Here is a 19,148-nt window from a genome sequence, read left to right on the forward strand (position 1 = left end):
TAAATAAATAAAATAATCTACTTAAAAGTGCCATGTGTAACAATGTGGCCAAAAAACGGTTACTACATTCAAATTCAAAATACCAAGGTCTTTTAGGTTTTGTTTTGTGATGTAACTGGCAACCCGTGGTTGCTCGGCAGCTGAGACTCTACTGACTGCAATGATTGGTAGATGGCGGTAGGTGGCGCCACATGCCAAAACATGATTTCAAAACATAAACATGATTTGCAGTCTGCAAAATATTTTTTTTTAATGCAAATATTTTGGCTGTACTGTTGTTGTTGGTGAGTTCAGTTTGTTATATGAACATTATTCCTGAGTCTCTGTGACATATTATATATATTATATATATATATATATATATATATATATATATATATATATATATATATATATATATATATATATATATATATATATATATATATATATTTATAAAATATGTCTTGTGCCAAAGCAGAACAGGAAGTATGCAGCATAAGTTTCAAGTTGCTCAAAATGTCACCTTTTAACTTGTGTGGAAGTGCTTCTGTTAAGGTGTTTATTGTATGCCTTCATTTTCATGGACTTATGGTAAAGTTGACAAACCTTTAATGGTACATGTTTTATTGCTGTGTTAGTGAATCTATCCGTACATTCTGATTAATCTGCTAATACTACACTACACTAGATGACCTCCATCTACCGTACAAGACTCAGTGCTTGCAGAAATCTGAGGGTAATTTATCTCATCCATCCAGAGCCATCGTAATATGGCCATAGCTTCCACCTGCCTCAATGAATGCAGACAGTTTCAACGACTCATTTGTCTTCATTGTTCTACTGATATTTGTTTATGATTGAGTGGTAATGTGTGGCTGTTATACGGCTGTCATAACAAATTTCCCCTTGATATGCTAAAGAGCAATGGAAAATTATTTTCTAGTCTTGATGACCACTCAAGGCTACTTTACACTACAGTTTTGCAATTCACTTGCCCTTTCATACAACGCATTTTTCCATCACTCATCTTTCATAACCATTCACAAATTGAAAGACAGCTCCCTCTACCACTGAGCTACCGTTGGCCCAAGATAACTTTACTGTCAACTTTATACACACGCTCACCTTGGTGCTGTCAGGGACCACGGTGCAGGGTGACGTTGCTCCATCAGGGGTGTGCACTCTGGCCGCGGGACACAATGCTTCTGCATGCTCTGGTCCGGCAAACCCCAACTGTGAGCCGTTACAGTGCAAGTGAGGCTCCACCTTCTTGCCAGAGATCAGGTAAGTCTTCAGGCCTGGGGAGAGAGCGAGAGAGCGAGATAGTCACACAGAGAGTGGCAAGATGTCACTGACAGTTCAGTTCTTGGATTAATTAGTTGCGACAGCTTGGAGTAGTGTGTGTAGTCATCGCGGTGAGGATGAATGTATGATGGTTGTGGGGTGGTTTTGAGATTCAGCAGAGGATAAGTATCCAGCAATAAGAATCCCCACAGTGAATTATATAAGCAGGCACTGGCATGAAAGGAGAATAGAGAGAAAGAGAGAACAAAAATGAAGGTCATACACACATATATATATGTGTGTGTGTGTGTGTGTGCGTACGTGTGTGTGGGTGTGTGTTTGTGTGTGTTCTTCTACTTGCGTCATACTGAGGACCAGTGAGGATTTTTAACCACCAAAGTGAGGTCATTTTTACGAAGTGTGGACATTTTGGCCGGTCCTCACTATGTTTTAATTGAAATGCAGTACGTTTTCCAGCCCTGGCGTTAAACACACTTTTTGCTCTCAGACTCCACCTGCAGACATATTATGATACGACACCCAAATTCCGCTCCACCTGCAGACAATGCATGGTGCTGCATGGTACAGTATTTCTTCATAGATGTTATCCATGACGTACATATTTATAATTCTCACAAGCTTTTGTGAATAAATTGTTAATGACTGAATTAGTGGATTTTTTTTCATTTGCAGAGGAAGTTAAATCATTTGATATTGCTGTAAAAAGTTTTTTTAAAAAGTTTAATTTGGTGCGCTGCTGGAGTTTTATACCATTGTTTGCTGAAAACTGGACCAATAAAATACCAGGCTACCGTTGTCATGGCCGAGTGGTTAAGGCGATGGAGTCGAAATCCATTGGGGTGTCCCCGCGCAGGTTCAAATCCTGCTGACAACGTGCAAGCTTTTCGTGTGCTTGATACATCTGGAAACTCACTTTTCCATTCAAAATCTGTTATTCACGTGCTACGCTAAACATTGGTGCTATCCACCTGCACCATCAAATACTGCCTATATTTACATATACTCTCTGAAAACTAACATTGCGTTTAAAAAAACGTCATCGACCTGCTATGCTTTCAAGTCCGTTACAGTGATGCTATCCACTCTCAACGTTCTGTGCTGGTTCACGTTCCTGCTCGCAACACACACTTTAATGTGCTTCCGACATGGAGTACTTGAAAACCACCTTTGCATCTAAGAAAGACGACAGAGCTGATGGGCTACAACCACCCTCAACACACATGGTTGCAGTTTCCCTGACTTGCCTGCCAATAGTATCTGTTAAAATTCTAACTTACCCTGTTCATCATATCCTTGTGAGTGTAGACTCGGGCAAGTAACAGGGTCTATGATTATTTCACTTCTCATTGAGCTTCACCAAGACTTGATGTTTGGTGGAACCTGAAAATAACGACATAATCGGAAGATAGTTTAAATTGGTGCGCGACAAGACTTTTATCCCATTGTTTGACCAAAACCGGACCAATAAAACACCTGGTCACCGTTGTCATGGCCGAGTGGTTAAGGCGATGGAGTCGAAATCCATTGGGGTGTCCCCGCGCAGGTTCAAATCCTGCTGACAACGTGCAACCTTTTCGCGTGCTTGATGCATCTGGAAACTCACATTGCATTAAAAAACTGTTATTCACATGCTAAGCTAAACATTGGTGCTATCCAACTGCACCATCAAATCTGCTATGCTGCTATGCTTTCAAGTCCGTTACAGTGATGCTATCCACTCTCAACGTTCTGTGCTGGTTCACGTTCCAGCTCGCAACACAAACTTTAATGTGCTTGCGACATGGAGTACTTGAAAACCACCATTGCATCTAAGAAAGACGACAGAGCTGATGGGCTACAACCACCCTCAACACACATGATAGCAGTTTCCTGCCAACAGTATCCGTGAAAATTCTAACTTACCCTGTTCATCATATCCTTGTGGGTGTAGACTCGGGCAAGTAACAAACTCTATGATTATTTCACTTCTCATTGAGCTTCACCAAGACTTGATGTTTGGTGGAACCTGAAAATAACGACAAAGTCGGAAGATAGTTTAAATTGGTGCGCTGCTAGAGTTTTATCCCATTGTTTGCCCAAAAACCAGGCAAATAAAACACCTGGTCACCGTTGTCATGGCCGAGTGGTTAAGGCGATGGAGTCGAAATCCATTGGGGTGTCCCCGCGCAGGTTCAAATCCTGCTGACAACGTGCAAGCTTTTCACGTGCTTGATACATCTGGAAACTCACTTTGCATTTAACAACTGTTATTCACGTGCTACGCTAAACATTGGTGCTATCCAACTGCACCATCAAATCCTGACTACATTTACATGTGCTCTCTGAAAACTAAAATTGCGTTTAAAATAAACGTCATCGACCTGCTAGTCCGTTACAGTGATGCTATCCACTCTCAACGTTCTGTGCTGGTTCATGTTCCTGCTCGCAACACAAACTTTCATGTGCTTGCGACATGGAGTACTTGAAAACCACCTTTGCATCTAAGAAAGACGACAAAGCTGTTGGGCTACAACCACCCTCAACACACATGGTTGCAGTTTCCCCGACTTGCCTGCAAACAGTATCGGTGAAAATTCTAACTTACACTGTTCATCATATCATTGTTGGTGTGGACTCAGGCAAGTAACAGGGTCTATAATTATTTCACTTCTCATTGACCTAATCGTAAGATAGTTAAATTGGTGCGCGAGGAGAGTTTTATCCCATTGTTTGCCGAAAAACGGTCCAATAAAACACCTGGTTATCGTTGTCATGGCCGAGTGGTTAAGGCGATAGAGTTGAAAACCATTGGGGTATCCCCGCGCAGGTTCAAATCCTGCTGACAACGTGCAAATTTCATGTGCTTGATAAATCTGGAAACTCCCTTTGCATTGACCTTCACCAAGACTTGATGTTTGGTGGAACCTGAAAATAACAATGACATAATCGGAAGATATTTGGTGCACTACTGGAGTTTTATCCCATTGTTTGCCGAAAAACTGCCGACTGCCTGGTTAACGTTGTTGGAAGGTAAAGAAGCCCGAACAGTTCTAACTATCGTAACAGGTCTGAATATCGGCCAATCAAATTGCGGGATGCTGGAACTGAACGTCCAATCGGTGCCCGCCTTCTTGCAATCCTTACCAATCCTAACAATTCCTAACAGGGGGGTAAAACAGCCAATCAGATCGTGAGACGGACCGGGGTTGGCCGTCCAATCACAGTCGCGGTATACCGAAGCCAGCTCCGCCATGTTTGTTTACTGATTTGCTGTGCCGGCACAACAACAAGTATCTCTCTATACCTTTTTATGTCATTTTTGAATTAACAACAGTGCACTATGGAGACCAGAGTCGCTGCGTTTGCATTTGCTTTCGTTTTATTTTGACTTTCTGTGTCCACTGACCCCGTGAGCAGCAGCGGCTCTTTTGTTTACATTCGGGATCAGCTGTGCTCCGTAAGTGTGTGTGTGTGTACGTGTGCGCAGTATATTACGAAAGCATGATGTGTTTATTATTTTATTCTTCTTAACCTTTATATAATCAGGTAAAATTGAGATTGAAATCCCTTTTCAAGGGTGACCTGGCCAAGAGGCCTGGGTCAAATATTTAAACACCTGTTACAGCTCTCGACTGTCAACATGCTATCAGTCCCGACGTTCAAAAGTGTGTGTGTGCGTGGGAAACGACATGGTTTGTCCTAAATTATACAGAACCAAACTGATGGCATTTCCCATGCTGTGTGTGTGACACATGATATGTCTTTAAATGTACAGAACATGTGCCACTTGTCTGCAGCAACACATTGTGACAAGTCACAGTCACCAGCTCTTCTGTGTGCATGTGTGCGTGCATGTGTGTGTGCATGTGTGTGCGTGTGTGTGTGTGTTAGAGAGGAGCACAGGTAAGAGAACCTGTGACTGTGCTCAGCCATGATTCGGATGCTGGTGAAGCCACAGCCTCGGGCTCTGAGCTTTGACTGCTTTAAGTACTTCTGACAAGCCTGCCACTACTGAGCAACGCTGGAGTTACACACACACATGCAAACACACACAAAGCTATTCTTCTTTGGAAACTGCATCGACTTCCATTCATTTTGGACAATGTTAACCAGGGGTGTCAAACTTGTTTTAGTTCACGGGCCCCACATACAGCGCAATTTGATCTCAAAATTGTTTTATTGTTCTACATGTAATGAAGCATCTTTTAACAAAACATACGATGTGCAACTTCAACAATATTGTGCCTAAGTTTACCATTTGCACATTTACTCACAGTGGATCTGCAAAGGCACAAAAGAAGGTACCTGCAACTGAGGAATATGGAATTTCACAATAAAATTAGACTTTACTAATTGGTGTGATGTTTTATTGTTTCTTGTATTTTATTATTTATAGTCTTTAATTTTCACAAATTCAGCCTGCTGGCCAGGTTGGACTCTTTGGTGGGCTAAATTGTGGCCCACAGCCCCTGGTCCAAATGAATAAATCTGTACCTCATTTCTGACACACACACAACTGCATTACTTCCACTTATCACAGCTTAAACAAAGTGTTATCCTAACCATAACCACTTAACACCTAACCCCAAACCTTAACCTCACCACATTTTAAATCGTAGCTCTAAATGAGGTTCCATCTCATCATCATCATCTTTTGTGATGGTACACTGAAAACTTTTGGGACCAATACAGAAACAAGCAGCTCTGGAGAAAGATAAAGAGCAGTAAGAAAGCAAAACACCCTTAAAGAGACAGATGTAAACAACAAGTATGATTTTGGGTTGCTTTTGCAAAACTGCTTCTCCAAACACCCACACACTGAGTCAAACATACGCACAAGCAGCAAGCGGAGGTGCACATGAACGGGCTTCACTGGAGCCGGATCGACAGCAGGTGGACGAGGGGAATGGCAGCAGTAATAAAAAAAAAAAAAGCAGTAACAAAAACTAATTCACCGCACCAGTGATGCAGAGTGCCCTAGCAGACGAAAAAGCGGCAGCAGGAAACCGAGGGGAGCTTTTGAGACAGACAACGTGTGAATGTAACTGAGACTGACAGTCAAAGACTGATCCACACACACATTAACAGTGTTGACTGATTTAATTTCTTTGCAAAATCAAATCCTTCTCTGACTCACACCATGATACACACTGACTCCTGCCAGAGTCCTCTGGCAAACTGGGTTATTTCTTCACCATCTCTCTTCATTTAGAGCACCGTGCCTTAGATCTGTTGTTTTGGTAATGCTATATTGACTATCCAGTATAATTATTTCTCACTCACTTTATTGGAAAATTTGGGAAACATCTATGCAGTTTTTAAGAAACAAATGATTCCAAAAAACAACCAAAAACAAGCCAGCTTCTACAGGTTAAGCATTAAGTCAAGTATTTAGCAAGGTTATAATACTTCATCTTAATTAGTTTTTTAAAAGGGTTTGCGGTTTGCTTGTTTTCATTGGTTTTTATTTGTAAATGATTAGTGTTAGTTTTTTGCAGGTGCAAGATTCAAAAAGGTCATAATAAGTATTGTGTGTCATAAAAACCCATCAAAAGATGCCATTTATTTATTAGTTTATTAGGATACATGAACAACCATCCATGGATCAAACATAACAGTCTACAAGAAAGTAACCTGAAGTGCAAAATGTGCATCATACTGCTGAGGTTGGATGCAGTTAGTTAAAAAAAAAGGAAATATATAGCCACCAGACTACAGACACACATAAACATAACATAAATTATTATAATAAATAATCCTCATAAGACACATCACATCGTTCATGAGCCAGGAGTCTCAGGAGCTCAATCGGAGGAAAAAACAGGAGCAAAATGAACCAACAAACCCAATAAAAGAGGTTTGATTCACTTAGGGTGAACCAACTCAACCCAATTAACTATAAGATGAATGCTATGTTTGATGCATATTAATTTTATCATGAGTCAATGAGGGCCCACGGTTGGTGTAGTGGTTAGCACTCTTGCCTTTGCAGCAAGAAGACCCGGGTTCCTGGGTTCGAGCCCCGTTTGGGACAACTTCGGAACAAGGGCCTTTCTGCAAGGAGTTTGCATGTTCTCCCCGTGTGTGCGTGGGTTTTCTCCGGGTTCTCCGGCTTCCTCCCACAGTCCAAAAACATGCGATATGGGGATTAGGTGAATTGGTCACTCTAAATTGACCGTAGGTGTGAGTGTGTGAGTGAATGGTTGTTTGTCTCTATGTGGCCCTGTGATGGACTGGCGAACTGTCCAGGGTGTACCCCGCCTATCGCCCAATGTCTGCTGAGATACCCCCTGTGACCCTCTGGTGGAGGAAAAAGCGGTAGATAATGGATGGATGGATGGATGAATCAATGAGTGAAAAGGCTGTCTCAAATACAACCTTTCAAAACTGTCCCACAAAGAAAAAATACACTTCCAAAAGGATTATGTGTGAAATTAATTTTCAAAGGCGAAAACTAAGCACATTTTCACTGCAATTTTTGTTATTTTAGTTTCTTTTACTCTATTTTTTATTTCAGTTAAAGAAAATGTTTTTCCATTAGCATGACCCATGGCTCTCTTAAAACTGGAGTGAAACATCTATTAATGTCAATGGTAAAACCTGTGTTTGTCCTACTATTTAAAATCTCTGCTGTAAAAAGGTTTAATCAAGACATGCTTGAGCGCCATATAGAAACACGCTGTACGAGCTAAACTCATAGACATAGAGTTCAAATGCAACATTTCTGCCGTGACTAGATTCAGGCAATGTGTTGTATATGGGCGTTTCAACCAAAATGTTTACAGTCCTCGAACGCTGTTTATCAATGTGCCTTGTGATTTGTTACTGGGTGTTGTCGACTCACTCGTCACTGTGAAATTTATGTTAAATCTGAATGGCCGTCTCCGAGTGTACGCAGACATCCATAAAGGCTGTTATTAATCTAGAAGGCTCGTCTTGGCCTCTAGTTCCTCCATATCCAACTAAAACTTGTAGTTCTTGTTAAGTTCTTATCTGTTCCATGTGTTGGAAGAAAAATAGGGAAAAATAGAGTTCAGCTTTGCTGCTCCCTGTTCACAAAACACTCTCCTGAACTGATTTCAATTGCAGTCATTACTGTGACCTCAACTCCTGCAATTAACTTTATACATTGATACATTATTGGTTTTTGTCAAAATGAGCCACCTTAATCTCTAATATTATATATATTATTGCAGTGCCACTAGGAAGTATGTATTCCTATAGTGGGAAATTTTTCAGTTATGGTAATGCATGATAAGAAACGTAAAGGCTAACATAATACAAACGCTGTGCAACCTCATTATAGGCACAACACAAATCAAATAGGCCTAGTAAAGACATTCCAGTGTGGCTGACAGTCACAAAACAGCTAGCTATGCTAATGTAGCCTCTCTAGCTTACCTTTGGAAACAGGTTTGCCAAGTTAGCCGCAAAATAGTAGCATGCTAATGCTAATGGTAAATAAATATGTGCTCGCGTATTGGTGAATGTACACACCGATTGGTGAATGGACACCGAGTAACACCATATTCTGCGTTGAAGCGTGTGAAATGAGCCGCTGCCTACCCTGTTGTTGACACTGACAATCCTGACGTGCCATCAGACGCGCTTCCTGGTGTAGCGTGATTCAGCGAAAATTAAAATGACTCCAAAAAATGTGAAAATCAAGGATGCACACCATTGGGCCATGCTCAACCCATATCCAAAATGTTAACGGTCAGTGAGATATGTCCGTCACAGACAGACAGACACAACTTTCTTTATAGATAGACTAGTGCAGTGCCCGTAGGAAGTATGTATTCCTATAGTGGTAGCTGAAGAAGACTTTTCAGTTATGGTAATGCATGATAAGGAACGTAAAGGCTAACAGAGGTTGCACAGTGTTTGTATTATGTTAACGCCAACGCTAATGCTAATCATAGCCTCGCCAGCTTACCTTTGGAAACAGGTTCGCCAAATTAGCCGCAAAGTAGCAGCATGCTAATGCAAAATAAATATGTGCTCGCGTATTGGCTAATGGACACCTCGTCGCTCAAGTATAACACCATGTTCTGCGGTGAACCGTGTGAAAATGTCTCACCCACCATGAGGACAGCCTCTTCACTCCCACCTCCCCGCCCCAGACAGCACAACTGCTGCTGATGAGCCGCTGCCTATCAGGTGTAGCCTGATAAATCAGCGAAAGTGCAGCATGATAAATCAGTGAAAATTAAAATTTCTCCAGAAAATTCCTGAAAATCAAGAATGCACACCATTGGGCCATGCTCAACCCATTTTCAAAATCTTAGGGCAATCTGACTAACGGTCAGCGAGATATGCCCTTCACAGAGGGAGACAAACACACAGACGCAACTTGCTTTAATAATAAATACATTAAAATGAACAATAATACTAATATATGAGACAACCGTTCAGTCACATTATTCCAATACAAGTGCCACTGATCCCATAATTTGACAGACAAAAACAAAAAAGCAGGTGCACAGCTCTGTATCTGCTCCTCTTCTTCCTCAACATCCACTAAAATCTCAAGACAAAAACCTGACCTCTCAAGACCACCCACAACTGACGCAATCTTTAGTCACCTTGCAGAAGCACCACGAGTGACATCATCTTTAAATAATGTAAGAGGAGCAGTGAAAGTCGAATGATTTCATCCGTGTTTTCCCTATCCGTTCACTGAGATTTGTGCAAGCCAGATTGCGAGCACTTGAGTCATGTTCATTTTCTCAAAAATGACTTCGGCGTGAGTCACGTTATTTATGAGAATATTTAGAGTCGTGATTAATGCAAATTCTATATCTGCAGTAAAAAAGAAAGAAGAGCACTGCTGAGTTTTACTGAAGCCGTATATAACGGAGACCGAGCCAAATCCACCCAAACTGAAACCACTGGACCGTTCTGCCTCTATTATACAAAAGTGAAATGGCTTATTAAAGATAATGAAGTGTTTCTAGCGAGATAATAATACACGCACCAGCAACATATTATTAAAGAGTAAGTACTAAAGGCAGAGGCAGTACAGCATTTGATAATGCAATAAAGAATAATAATCAAATTAAAACCCACAGTTGAAACAGATAATTAAAAATCTCTTTAAAAATGAAAGGAGAAAATAACAAGCTGAGGAGATCAGTGTTTATTTTTTGACACAGGTTACGCCTGAAGAGAGGAATACACAACGCTCAACGATTTGACAGGAAAAGGGGGGATGGTTGTGCGGTTTATGATGAAAACAGAGAGCTTGTTTCAGCGAATCAGCTCACATGACAGAGACCGGACAGCAAGAGAAGAGCGGGATAAATCAACAGGAAAGTGTGTTTTCTGTGTTTGTATGTTGGATTATATGTCTATGGATGTTTGTGTGGCTTAATTTTCAGGTCAATCTCTCATCTTTATGATCAAACCTCGTGGCAGTGGAAATTGCAGCGTTGTCCCACAGTAAGTTACAGCTCTGACAAACTGGTCTGAGCAGCAGCTGGCCTCACTGTCCACTTCAATCTGCTCCATCATGATCAGCATACAGCTGTGCTCTCAGGGCCTTGTGGCAGGATACAGGGTCAAGGATAATCAGGTTGTGTATTCCAGTTGATGTCACTGGTTTTGAACCAGCTGTGGCCATCTGTCTGTCTGTCAGTCTGTCTGTCTGTTACTCAGGTATATTTGCCTAATTCCAACTCGGATGACCCCGGGGGTAAATGAAGCGCATCATTATTGGCAGCCTCTGGGTGTTATTGGACTTGAAGTGTCATGTCCTGTGCTATCGACTGACAGAGAACAGTAGATAACCTTTCCCCACGAGAGGCCAGTCGCATTATCTCCCTCTCCAAGCGCCTTTGTTCAAGATGGAGGAGAACAACACCTCTATACTCTTCCCTTTCTAGTGCCTCTTAACACCACGTCCAAGCACTTCTGGAATAATGGGCATCACTGAAAAACACTGTTTCATTGGCTGAGTGTGCAAAACCAAAAAAAATGCAATGAATGTCAAGACAGCAGAGGCCATTTTAGACAACACAGACATTAGAAGTTCCCTGTGCAAAACTCTCTATTCACTCCTGTGATTCATGATTTATCTGCTATCGCGGCAATCAGCATTATTGGGGAAATTACACCAGGGTAAACATGCTAATTTCTTCTTTGTCTGCTCTATTTTTGACAGAAATGCATCATTTCCAGTGCAATGCTACATCACTCACTCATCTTTCGGCTGTTATCATAGACAACAGGATTAATGTTTGTAGTTATGCTTACCTTTTAATACTCAATATAATTTATATCATTAAAAGGATCATCTAAACTATCAAGTCTATGGTGGTGATGGTGGTGTTTTTCTTCTTCTTCCGACTCATATTTGGTGCTTTTTCCATTATACAGTCCTAGCTCGGCTCAAACTTCCTCTGTTGGTATCAGGCAGACATAAACGCAAACGCAAACTAGTACCTTGTAAAGCAGCTGTTTTCAGTGCACATAATCATTCGACTCAGTTAATTAAAATGATAATTTCAATACTTCCTGCATGACCGGTGCACAGACTCCATCTGACACAGTCGCTGAACTAAAATACGACTGAACTGGTTGTGATTCAGCTCACGATCGCCGGTTTTCAGCAGTGCTGTCACTAAATACACCAGACTCCTCTCTGAAATATTGAGATTTTAGACATATCCTTGCTTAATGTTGGAGACATGCTTTTAGGATTTTTAATCATTTGAAGGTGTATTATGTAATAAATCTAAAGCAACTAGCCATAAAATCCTCCTAATATGTCACAGAGACTCAAGAATAATGTTCATATAACATACTGAACTCATACTGAAATTAGCATAATATAAAATATTTTGAGGACTGCAAATCATGTTTATGTTTTGAAATTATGTTTTGACATGTGGCGCCACCTACCGCCATCTACCAATCATTGCAGTCAGTAGAGTCTGAGCTGCCGAGCAACCACGGGTTGCCAGTTACGTCCGAGATACAATGGCGGAGAATGTGAAAACTAAAAGACGTATTTTGAATTTCAGTGTAGTAACCGTTTTTGGCCACATTCTCACATATGGTGCCTTTAATTAATTTATACTTTGCCGTTGTTAGGTTTGATATCCGTGTCAGACTTCACGCTCATGAATCTTCCAGTGACGACACTCTATGACGTCAGTCTGTCCACGTCACATTTCAGTATCGGCTCAGATCGCTTGGAACCTCACCAGAGCAGGTACTAAAAAAGAACCAGGTACCAGTTACTATCGCTAATGAAAAAGCAAAAAAGAAAGTAGAGTCGAGCCGAGCTCACACACAGGTGATGCATGGTTGGAAAAAACACCAGCCACTGGCATTGGTAAAGGTGTTAATTGCCCTTTTTAGTGGATTCACTCGGGTTTAAAAATCCCAGGTATATGCTCTATTTTTAGTGGGAAAGAGGCTTTGCAGACAATGAAAACTGTCAACACATAATAACAGGTTTGACTTCCAGGGCTAGGCAGTAGGCACTGGAGCAGGTGGTACTTAGAATCTGGCAGTGCTCGGCTGGGCAGCTTCCCGAGCCAGTTGGCACTGCGTACTCATCCTGGAATAATATGTAAAACCATAATAACTTGAGCACTCCTACTCTCACACGTGAAATAATGAGAAACAAACGACGTCTTAACCTTTAATAGCCCTTGCATATTCTTCTATACATGACATCTAAACAACGCTATAGTGAGAAACACAGTCGTGCAGGGCTGAATCGGCTTAATCTACAATGTGTGTTGACCATTTGTTTCTGTTTAAAGGTTATGTAAGACAGCTTTAAATTAATGCATGTTGAAGTGGGTGAGGACATAGAAGTGAGTTTCTTTATTTTGTAAGGGACAATACACTTCCAGGTAGCACCAAACAAAGGCGTAAAGAGATATGCTAATTTTTTCTCAAATACTCAGAAACCCCCAGATAACCCACTGTGACCCTCTCAGTTACATAAGCTCGGGCGGATAAACAGAAACTCCACCACCACCTGGGCTTTCTCAGGACAAAAAACGTCTCTGCTTACACACAAACACGCTGGTCATGCCGAGGTCGCTCTTCCTGTAGCAATCAACAAAATCTGTCAGCATCCTTCCCCTTTTTTCTGCCCCTCACAGCTGTAAACAGGGGCGAAACAAATGTTCCGTATTTGGCCAGTGTGTGTTTCTTCCCCTGGCTTCAAGCCGGCACCACCAAGGCTCGCTCAAAACGACAATAGAAACACTTATACACGTCTCTCCAAAGTCTTTAACTCTCACTTGGCCGTCTCTTCCATATTCTTGTCTCCCAGCTTGTTTTGTATTCCGTATATCAGCAATCCTTCCAACCCTGACAGTCCAAGGCTGCCATGGTCTGCCAGCAGAACAATAGATACAGCTGACATCCCTCTAAAATCTAAAAAAAAACGTTATCCTTTGCTCAGTGGTCTATATTTTGTCTTTTTTAGACATTCTCTGCGTTATTCACTGACCCCCCCCCCCACCACCTCAAATCCAACTAGACTCGCTGTTCTTTTGTGCCTCAGCCGATCTCTGTTTTGCCTCATCACTTCATAGACTAAAAGGGCTCTTTTCTGTGAAGAGTTGCTCTAGCGCTCCAGAGGACATCATCCCCGAAAACTCACACTCACAGACCCGACACTTCTCCTCTGTCAAACCTTTCATTTTCCATGTGCACTTGTCTGAATATAAATGTTTTCATCCCATCACATTAATGTCTCAGGATGCTGCCATCATTACGCAGTAATCACGAGATTGATATGAACCAATATGCAAAATGTCCCCTTTCACTGTGCACTTTTAATTGTGATAAAACAATAGATTTTTCTCAAAACAAAAAGGAACACTACTACTATCTGACCAAATCTAACTGGACATGTTGGTCCACTTCCACTTCTTCAAATCTTTCTTAAAATGCATGAATTTTCAAGAACAGAGTTTGGTAAAAGGTCCCGTTTAATTCCTTTTATTTAAAGGACTCTTATTATATACTATTTCTCCAAGTTAACCTAGTTTCCTGGTGTCCTAATGAACATGTCTGTGACATGCTTTGGTCAAAACACCTTAAGGATGAAGCACCACAGCAGTTCAATCACCCTGCTAAAACAGCACTGTTTAGTAGTATCTGTTTAAAAAAGAAAATTCAAATGAAACTTAAGTGACAGGAAATTACATCAGCCACAGAGGCTACTGGGAGCTAAAAGCAGTTAGCATTTGGAAACGTGATCATTTGCAGGCTCGAGCAGGCACATTGCTGTCATATATAACATGTATCCACTGGACAGATAAATCCTCTGAGGCTAGAAGATTGTGTAGAACTCTGTGCTGCACTGTGGAGCCAAGAATAGAACTTTTCACGGACTCCCGGTTTTTTGGATACCGTTGCCCTCGCCAGCACTCTTGCGTGTTTTACAGACAAAGTGGAGCTCCGTGAGACAACAATTCCAGGAATTTAGCGCATTGTGACGTCCCAATGAGCGCAGAAGTCAACGTCGCATGTTTCATCTCCTGTACCACAAAAAGGACCACAAAAACATGAGTGAGTCATCCTTTTTCACACTTTGCCCGACTGATAGGGCCTCCAGAGTCCCAAATATAAAGTTTTAATGATTAAAAAGTTGCTTTTGCATAATATGGGGCAATCCTCTTTCTGCACATAACCTTTTTGGAACACATTTTCTTCTTAATAACCTGGATTACACACACAAATAAAACTGGCTTCTACTCATCTTTTTACCACGATGACTTACTGTAAGTCTGCCACTGGCAATACAAAATGTTTCTAATCAACCCCTGGTTGTAAAACACATATTTTCTGTCTTGCTTCACACAGAAATCAATTTCCATCACATGTGGAGCTTTCTCCACCTGAGACACTATTGATCTCAACTATGAACAGCAATACTTTATTGATTAAACAATGACTGTGGCTCTAGGTACACGATAAAAGCAAACAGCTAACACACGAACACAAACATCTTCTGCCGCAACGCCACAGACTTCGCTTACACTAAGTTTTGAGTGTTCACATCTTGTACTGGATCCTCCCGGTTGAGGACCGCATCACTCCCCGGGGACTGCTGATCTAAAACAGGCCAATGATACAGGAGGAGTAAATGAGGTTGCTATGAGCTCGGCGACAACCACAGAAACCACAGAATCATATTCAGTGAGAAACAGTGGGAAAAACTACGCTCTGATGCTTGTTTACACCGTTATATTTACCACGTTCTGTGTTAACGGTGAGAGCCACTTCACATTTCAACATATGCATACACGCCCGTGGTTCCTTTTATACTAAACGAGGATGTGTGTCAGTCCAACGTTCCACGCGCGCGTACTCAGATCCACATTCCTTTCTAGTCGTGATGATTACTCACCATGAATTCACCTTTTTATGCAGCCCGATGTCGATTATTTTCACGATAATCAAGCAATCGCTTGGTCCATCAAATGTCAGAAAACATTAAAAAATGTTGATCAGTGTTAGTCAAACCTGGAAATGATGATGTTCTCATGTCTTTTGTCGACAAACCACAAAATTTACACCATGGGGACCCTAGTGGACCACTGCAGAATTGCAGGCATGGAAGTTATGACCTGGGCTTCTAATATCGTGTTTCGAATGGAACAATTCGGTATGGTACGTATATTATTTCCGTTTCCATTAGGAATTGTACTAAAATAACTGTCCCCAACCGTTCTATTTTTCAGTACACTTCCCTTGGGGTAACAATGCAATGGTACAGTAAGTGTGGAGCTAGACCATCGAGAGTCAGGCGACAGAAAAATATCACTCCCTTGAGACCGGTGTTTCTTCAACACCTGCAGTCCTTTCTCAAACAAAGCTACAGCCACAAACGGAGCAGAAAACAAGCTGTTGTTGTCCGTTGTGTCGCGTTCAATGTTGTTGTTCGTTGTCAGCACAACTCTACGACATCACGCTGCGCTGCGTCTCTCTCTCTCTGCCCCCCCGCTTGCCAAGTAAAGGTACTATTGGTACCATTCTCAGTCGAAAACGCAAAGCTGTACCATGATGGAAACACGGGTTAACTGAAGCTGAACTAAGAAGATCAATTTAATTTCATGGCTAAGCACAGAAACAAGGGCCATCTCAGCAGTTACACAATGAAGCTGCAGCAAGATTAAAAAAAACTAAAAAAAACTGAAAGAATAGAGATGGAGACAGAGAGGAGGGCGAGACAGAGAGAGAATAATTGAAAGTGATAAAAGGATGTGGAATGACCTCTGTTGGGAATATGTCAGGCACTTAGCACATGCACACACACAGTAATTCAGAAATAGTCTTTCGGAGTGACAGCAGTGGGAGTAGTTGGGGCTATAAAGCATGAAGGAAAGGAAAAGCAGGTGACAGCCAGAGGGACACAAAAGGGTCGTCACTTTAAAGCCAATGGACGGAGCTGGGCTTGAGGCATCTGAGAGAAAAATAACTGCTTTTTTATAGAAGGGCTCCCAAGAGGGATCTGTGCTGAGTTTTGTTACTGTCCAAAAAAAACCAACATGAAGAAAAAAACTGACATTTGATCCAATTAGAACTCATTGCTTTATTCTATATTCCTCTGTTGGCCAAAAAACTATTAATAATACATCAGTGAGGCACAACAATCCACTGAGTGACACTTTCCATCCTTACAATGAACTTGACCACTACATTCTACATTGTGTGTTTGGCACACTGCGGTTTTGAGTTTCACAGTGCCCAGAAATTGTCACTGTTGTAAAAGGGCATTATTTTTTACCTTTATCAAATCAATAAAAATATATGTCTGGAAAGATGTGTCTCTGGGGGAAAGTGAGGAAGCATTACAAAATAGAAAGTGTTATTGGTCTTTTTATGAGATTGGTTAATAAGGAGGAACATGTCCTTTCAATCTATTCTTCTGTTATTTTGAAATGAGAGCTGGAGGAGGATTATCACAGGAAAATGAAAACAGGTTTGTACATGGAGACTACACTGGGGTTGAAGCCACTGCAGGTCGTGTGGTGCTTCTAATAAAAAAGATTTAGTGTTGACTTATAGCCAGAAACCATCCATCCATCCATCTTCTACCACTTTATCCTCCACATGAGGGTCACGGGGTGGGCACTGGGGCCAATCTCAGCTGACATAGGGCCAAAGGTGGGGTACACCCCGGACAGGACACCAGTCCATCACAGGGCGACATATAGAGACAAACAACCATCCACTCTCACACCTACGAAACTATTTACCTAATCCCCAAATTACATGTTTATGGAATATGGGAGGAAGCTGAGAGAAAACCCACGCCCACACGGTGAGAACATGCAAACTCCATACAGAAAGGACCGGGTCCTGAAGCCAGGTCTTCTAGCTGCAAAGGCAAGAGTGCTAAACAACACGCTATGAACCCGACAACATGTTGCCTGTTTAATAAGAAATCATATTTTGCTAAACTTAAAACATTTTCAAACTTAAGCTGCTCTTTAATAGCATACACATCAAATTAATACACATGCTGCACTGCTAATAATAAAACACATGTGATGCACCATGCAGCGCACCATCAATTCGTGCAGGCTGAGCACAGGAAGAAGCTTCCATAGTGGACTGGCTCCCCGTCATCTTCACTCATTCATAATTCAAACAGTCATTTATCACACACACATACTCCTGCTGTGCACACTAACGAGACACTACAGCCCACAAACAACAGGACAGGGCGTGGCTGGAGGTGTGGGTGTTTGGGGAGGGTGAATAGAGAGTGTTGCTGTGACTGTCACCAGGTAGTTCCATGTGGCAATGTCAGTAAAGGTTTGTGTGTGTGTGTCTCATGAGGGGGGAAGTGCAGGCATTTTCTATACAGCCTTGATCATAAAGGAGAAAAGAGAAGGATGCAACATCAGTGACTCATGATCATCTTCCTGTATTTATAACCCAAGCATCTGCAGGATGATGAGCACAGCGAGCACAAGCCATGCACAAACTACATGACTTTCAGATCAGGTGGATCACTGTGCATCTCACTGTGATCCACGACTATACAGTGAGTGAGAGTTCTTGCAGGCGTAGTTAGTTTACACTACATGAGAGAAGATCATAAACAATGTGATTTTTAACCAGGAGACAAAACACAGTGAGTGACGTACAAAATCAGGTTTAATTTAGCTCAATTTCTGTATGATCTCCAGCTCTAAACTACTCACAATGGTGCGAGGACCTATTGTAATTCCTGGAATAAAAAAATAAAAAAAATGGACGAAAATTGGCACGCAAATTACAGCTGGCAAAGTTTTTTCTAAATTAGATGAAACTTGGATGGAAAAAGCACCAAATTTCACAAAGCGTGCTGGAAAAGTAACCATGGACTTAACTCGACAGGAAGTCAGCCGTATATGAATAGATATATACATATATCTATACATATACACACACATATTTATGTATATATATATATACATATGTATATATACATACATACATATATACATATACGTATATATACACACATATATACATATACGTATATATACACACATATATACATATACGTATATATACACACATATATATATATATATATATATATATATATATATATATATATATATATATATATATATATATATATATATATATAAGTACATACATACATAAATAGCAAGACGAGTATTACAGTCCTGTAATTACTCGTCCTGCAAAAGGCAAAATCTGGTTCAACGCCAACAGACATGCAGTCGACCATAGTGCATGCCAAAGGTATTGGACAGGACAGGTTTAAAAAAAAAAAAAGGGGGGGGGGGGCGTGGCAACACAAACCATCAGAATTATGCTGAATTTTGACCATTTGCCACGAAACAGGAAGCACGTGAAAACTGAGTCATGGGTATATTGGTTTC

At 41.2% G+C, this 19,148-nt stretch overlaps 1 protein-coding gene across 2 annotated transcripts in view; it reads right to left on the bottom strand.

The window, feature by feature from the left end:
• The window catches only part of LOC310932708 (adenylate cyclase 9), a 45,255-nt gene that overhangs the window by 12,013 nt on the left and 14,094 nt on the right, over positions 1-19,148 (bottom strand). For both annotated transcript variants that reach the window (XM_083896046.1, XM_083896045.1), the window contains one exon: positions 1,108-1,280. In XM_083896046.1, the coding sequence (XP_083752172.1) occupies positions 1,108-1,280 (173 nt within the window). The remainder of the gene's footprint in view (positions 1-1,107; positions 1,281-19,148) is intronic.

Source organism: Microchirus variegatus (genome assembly GCF_963457635.1).
Source record: "Microchirus variegatus genome assembly, chromosome: 10".
NCBI classification, from domain to species: Eukaryota; Metazoa; Chordata; class Actinopteri; order Pleuronectiformes; family Soleidae; genus Microchirus; species Microchirus variegatus.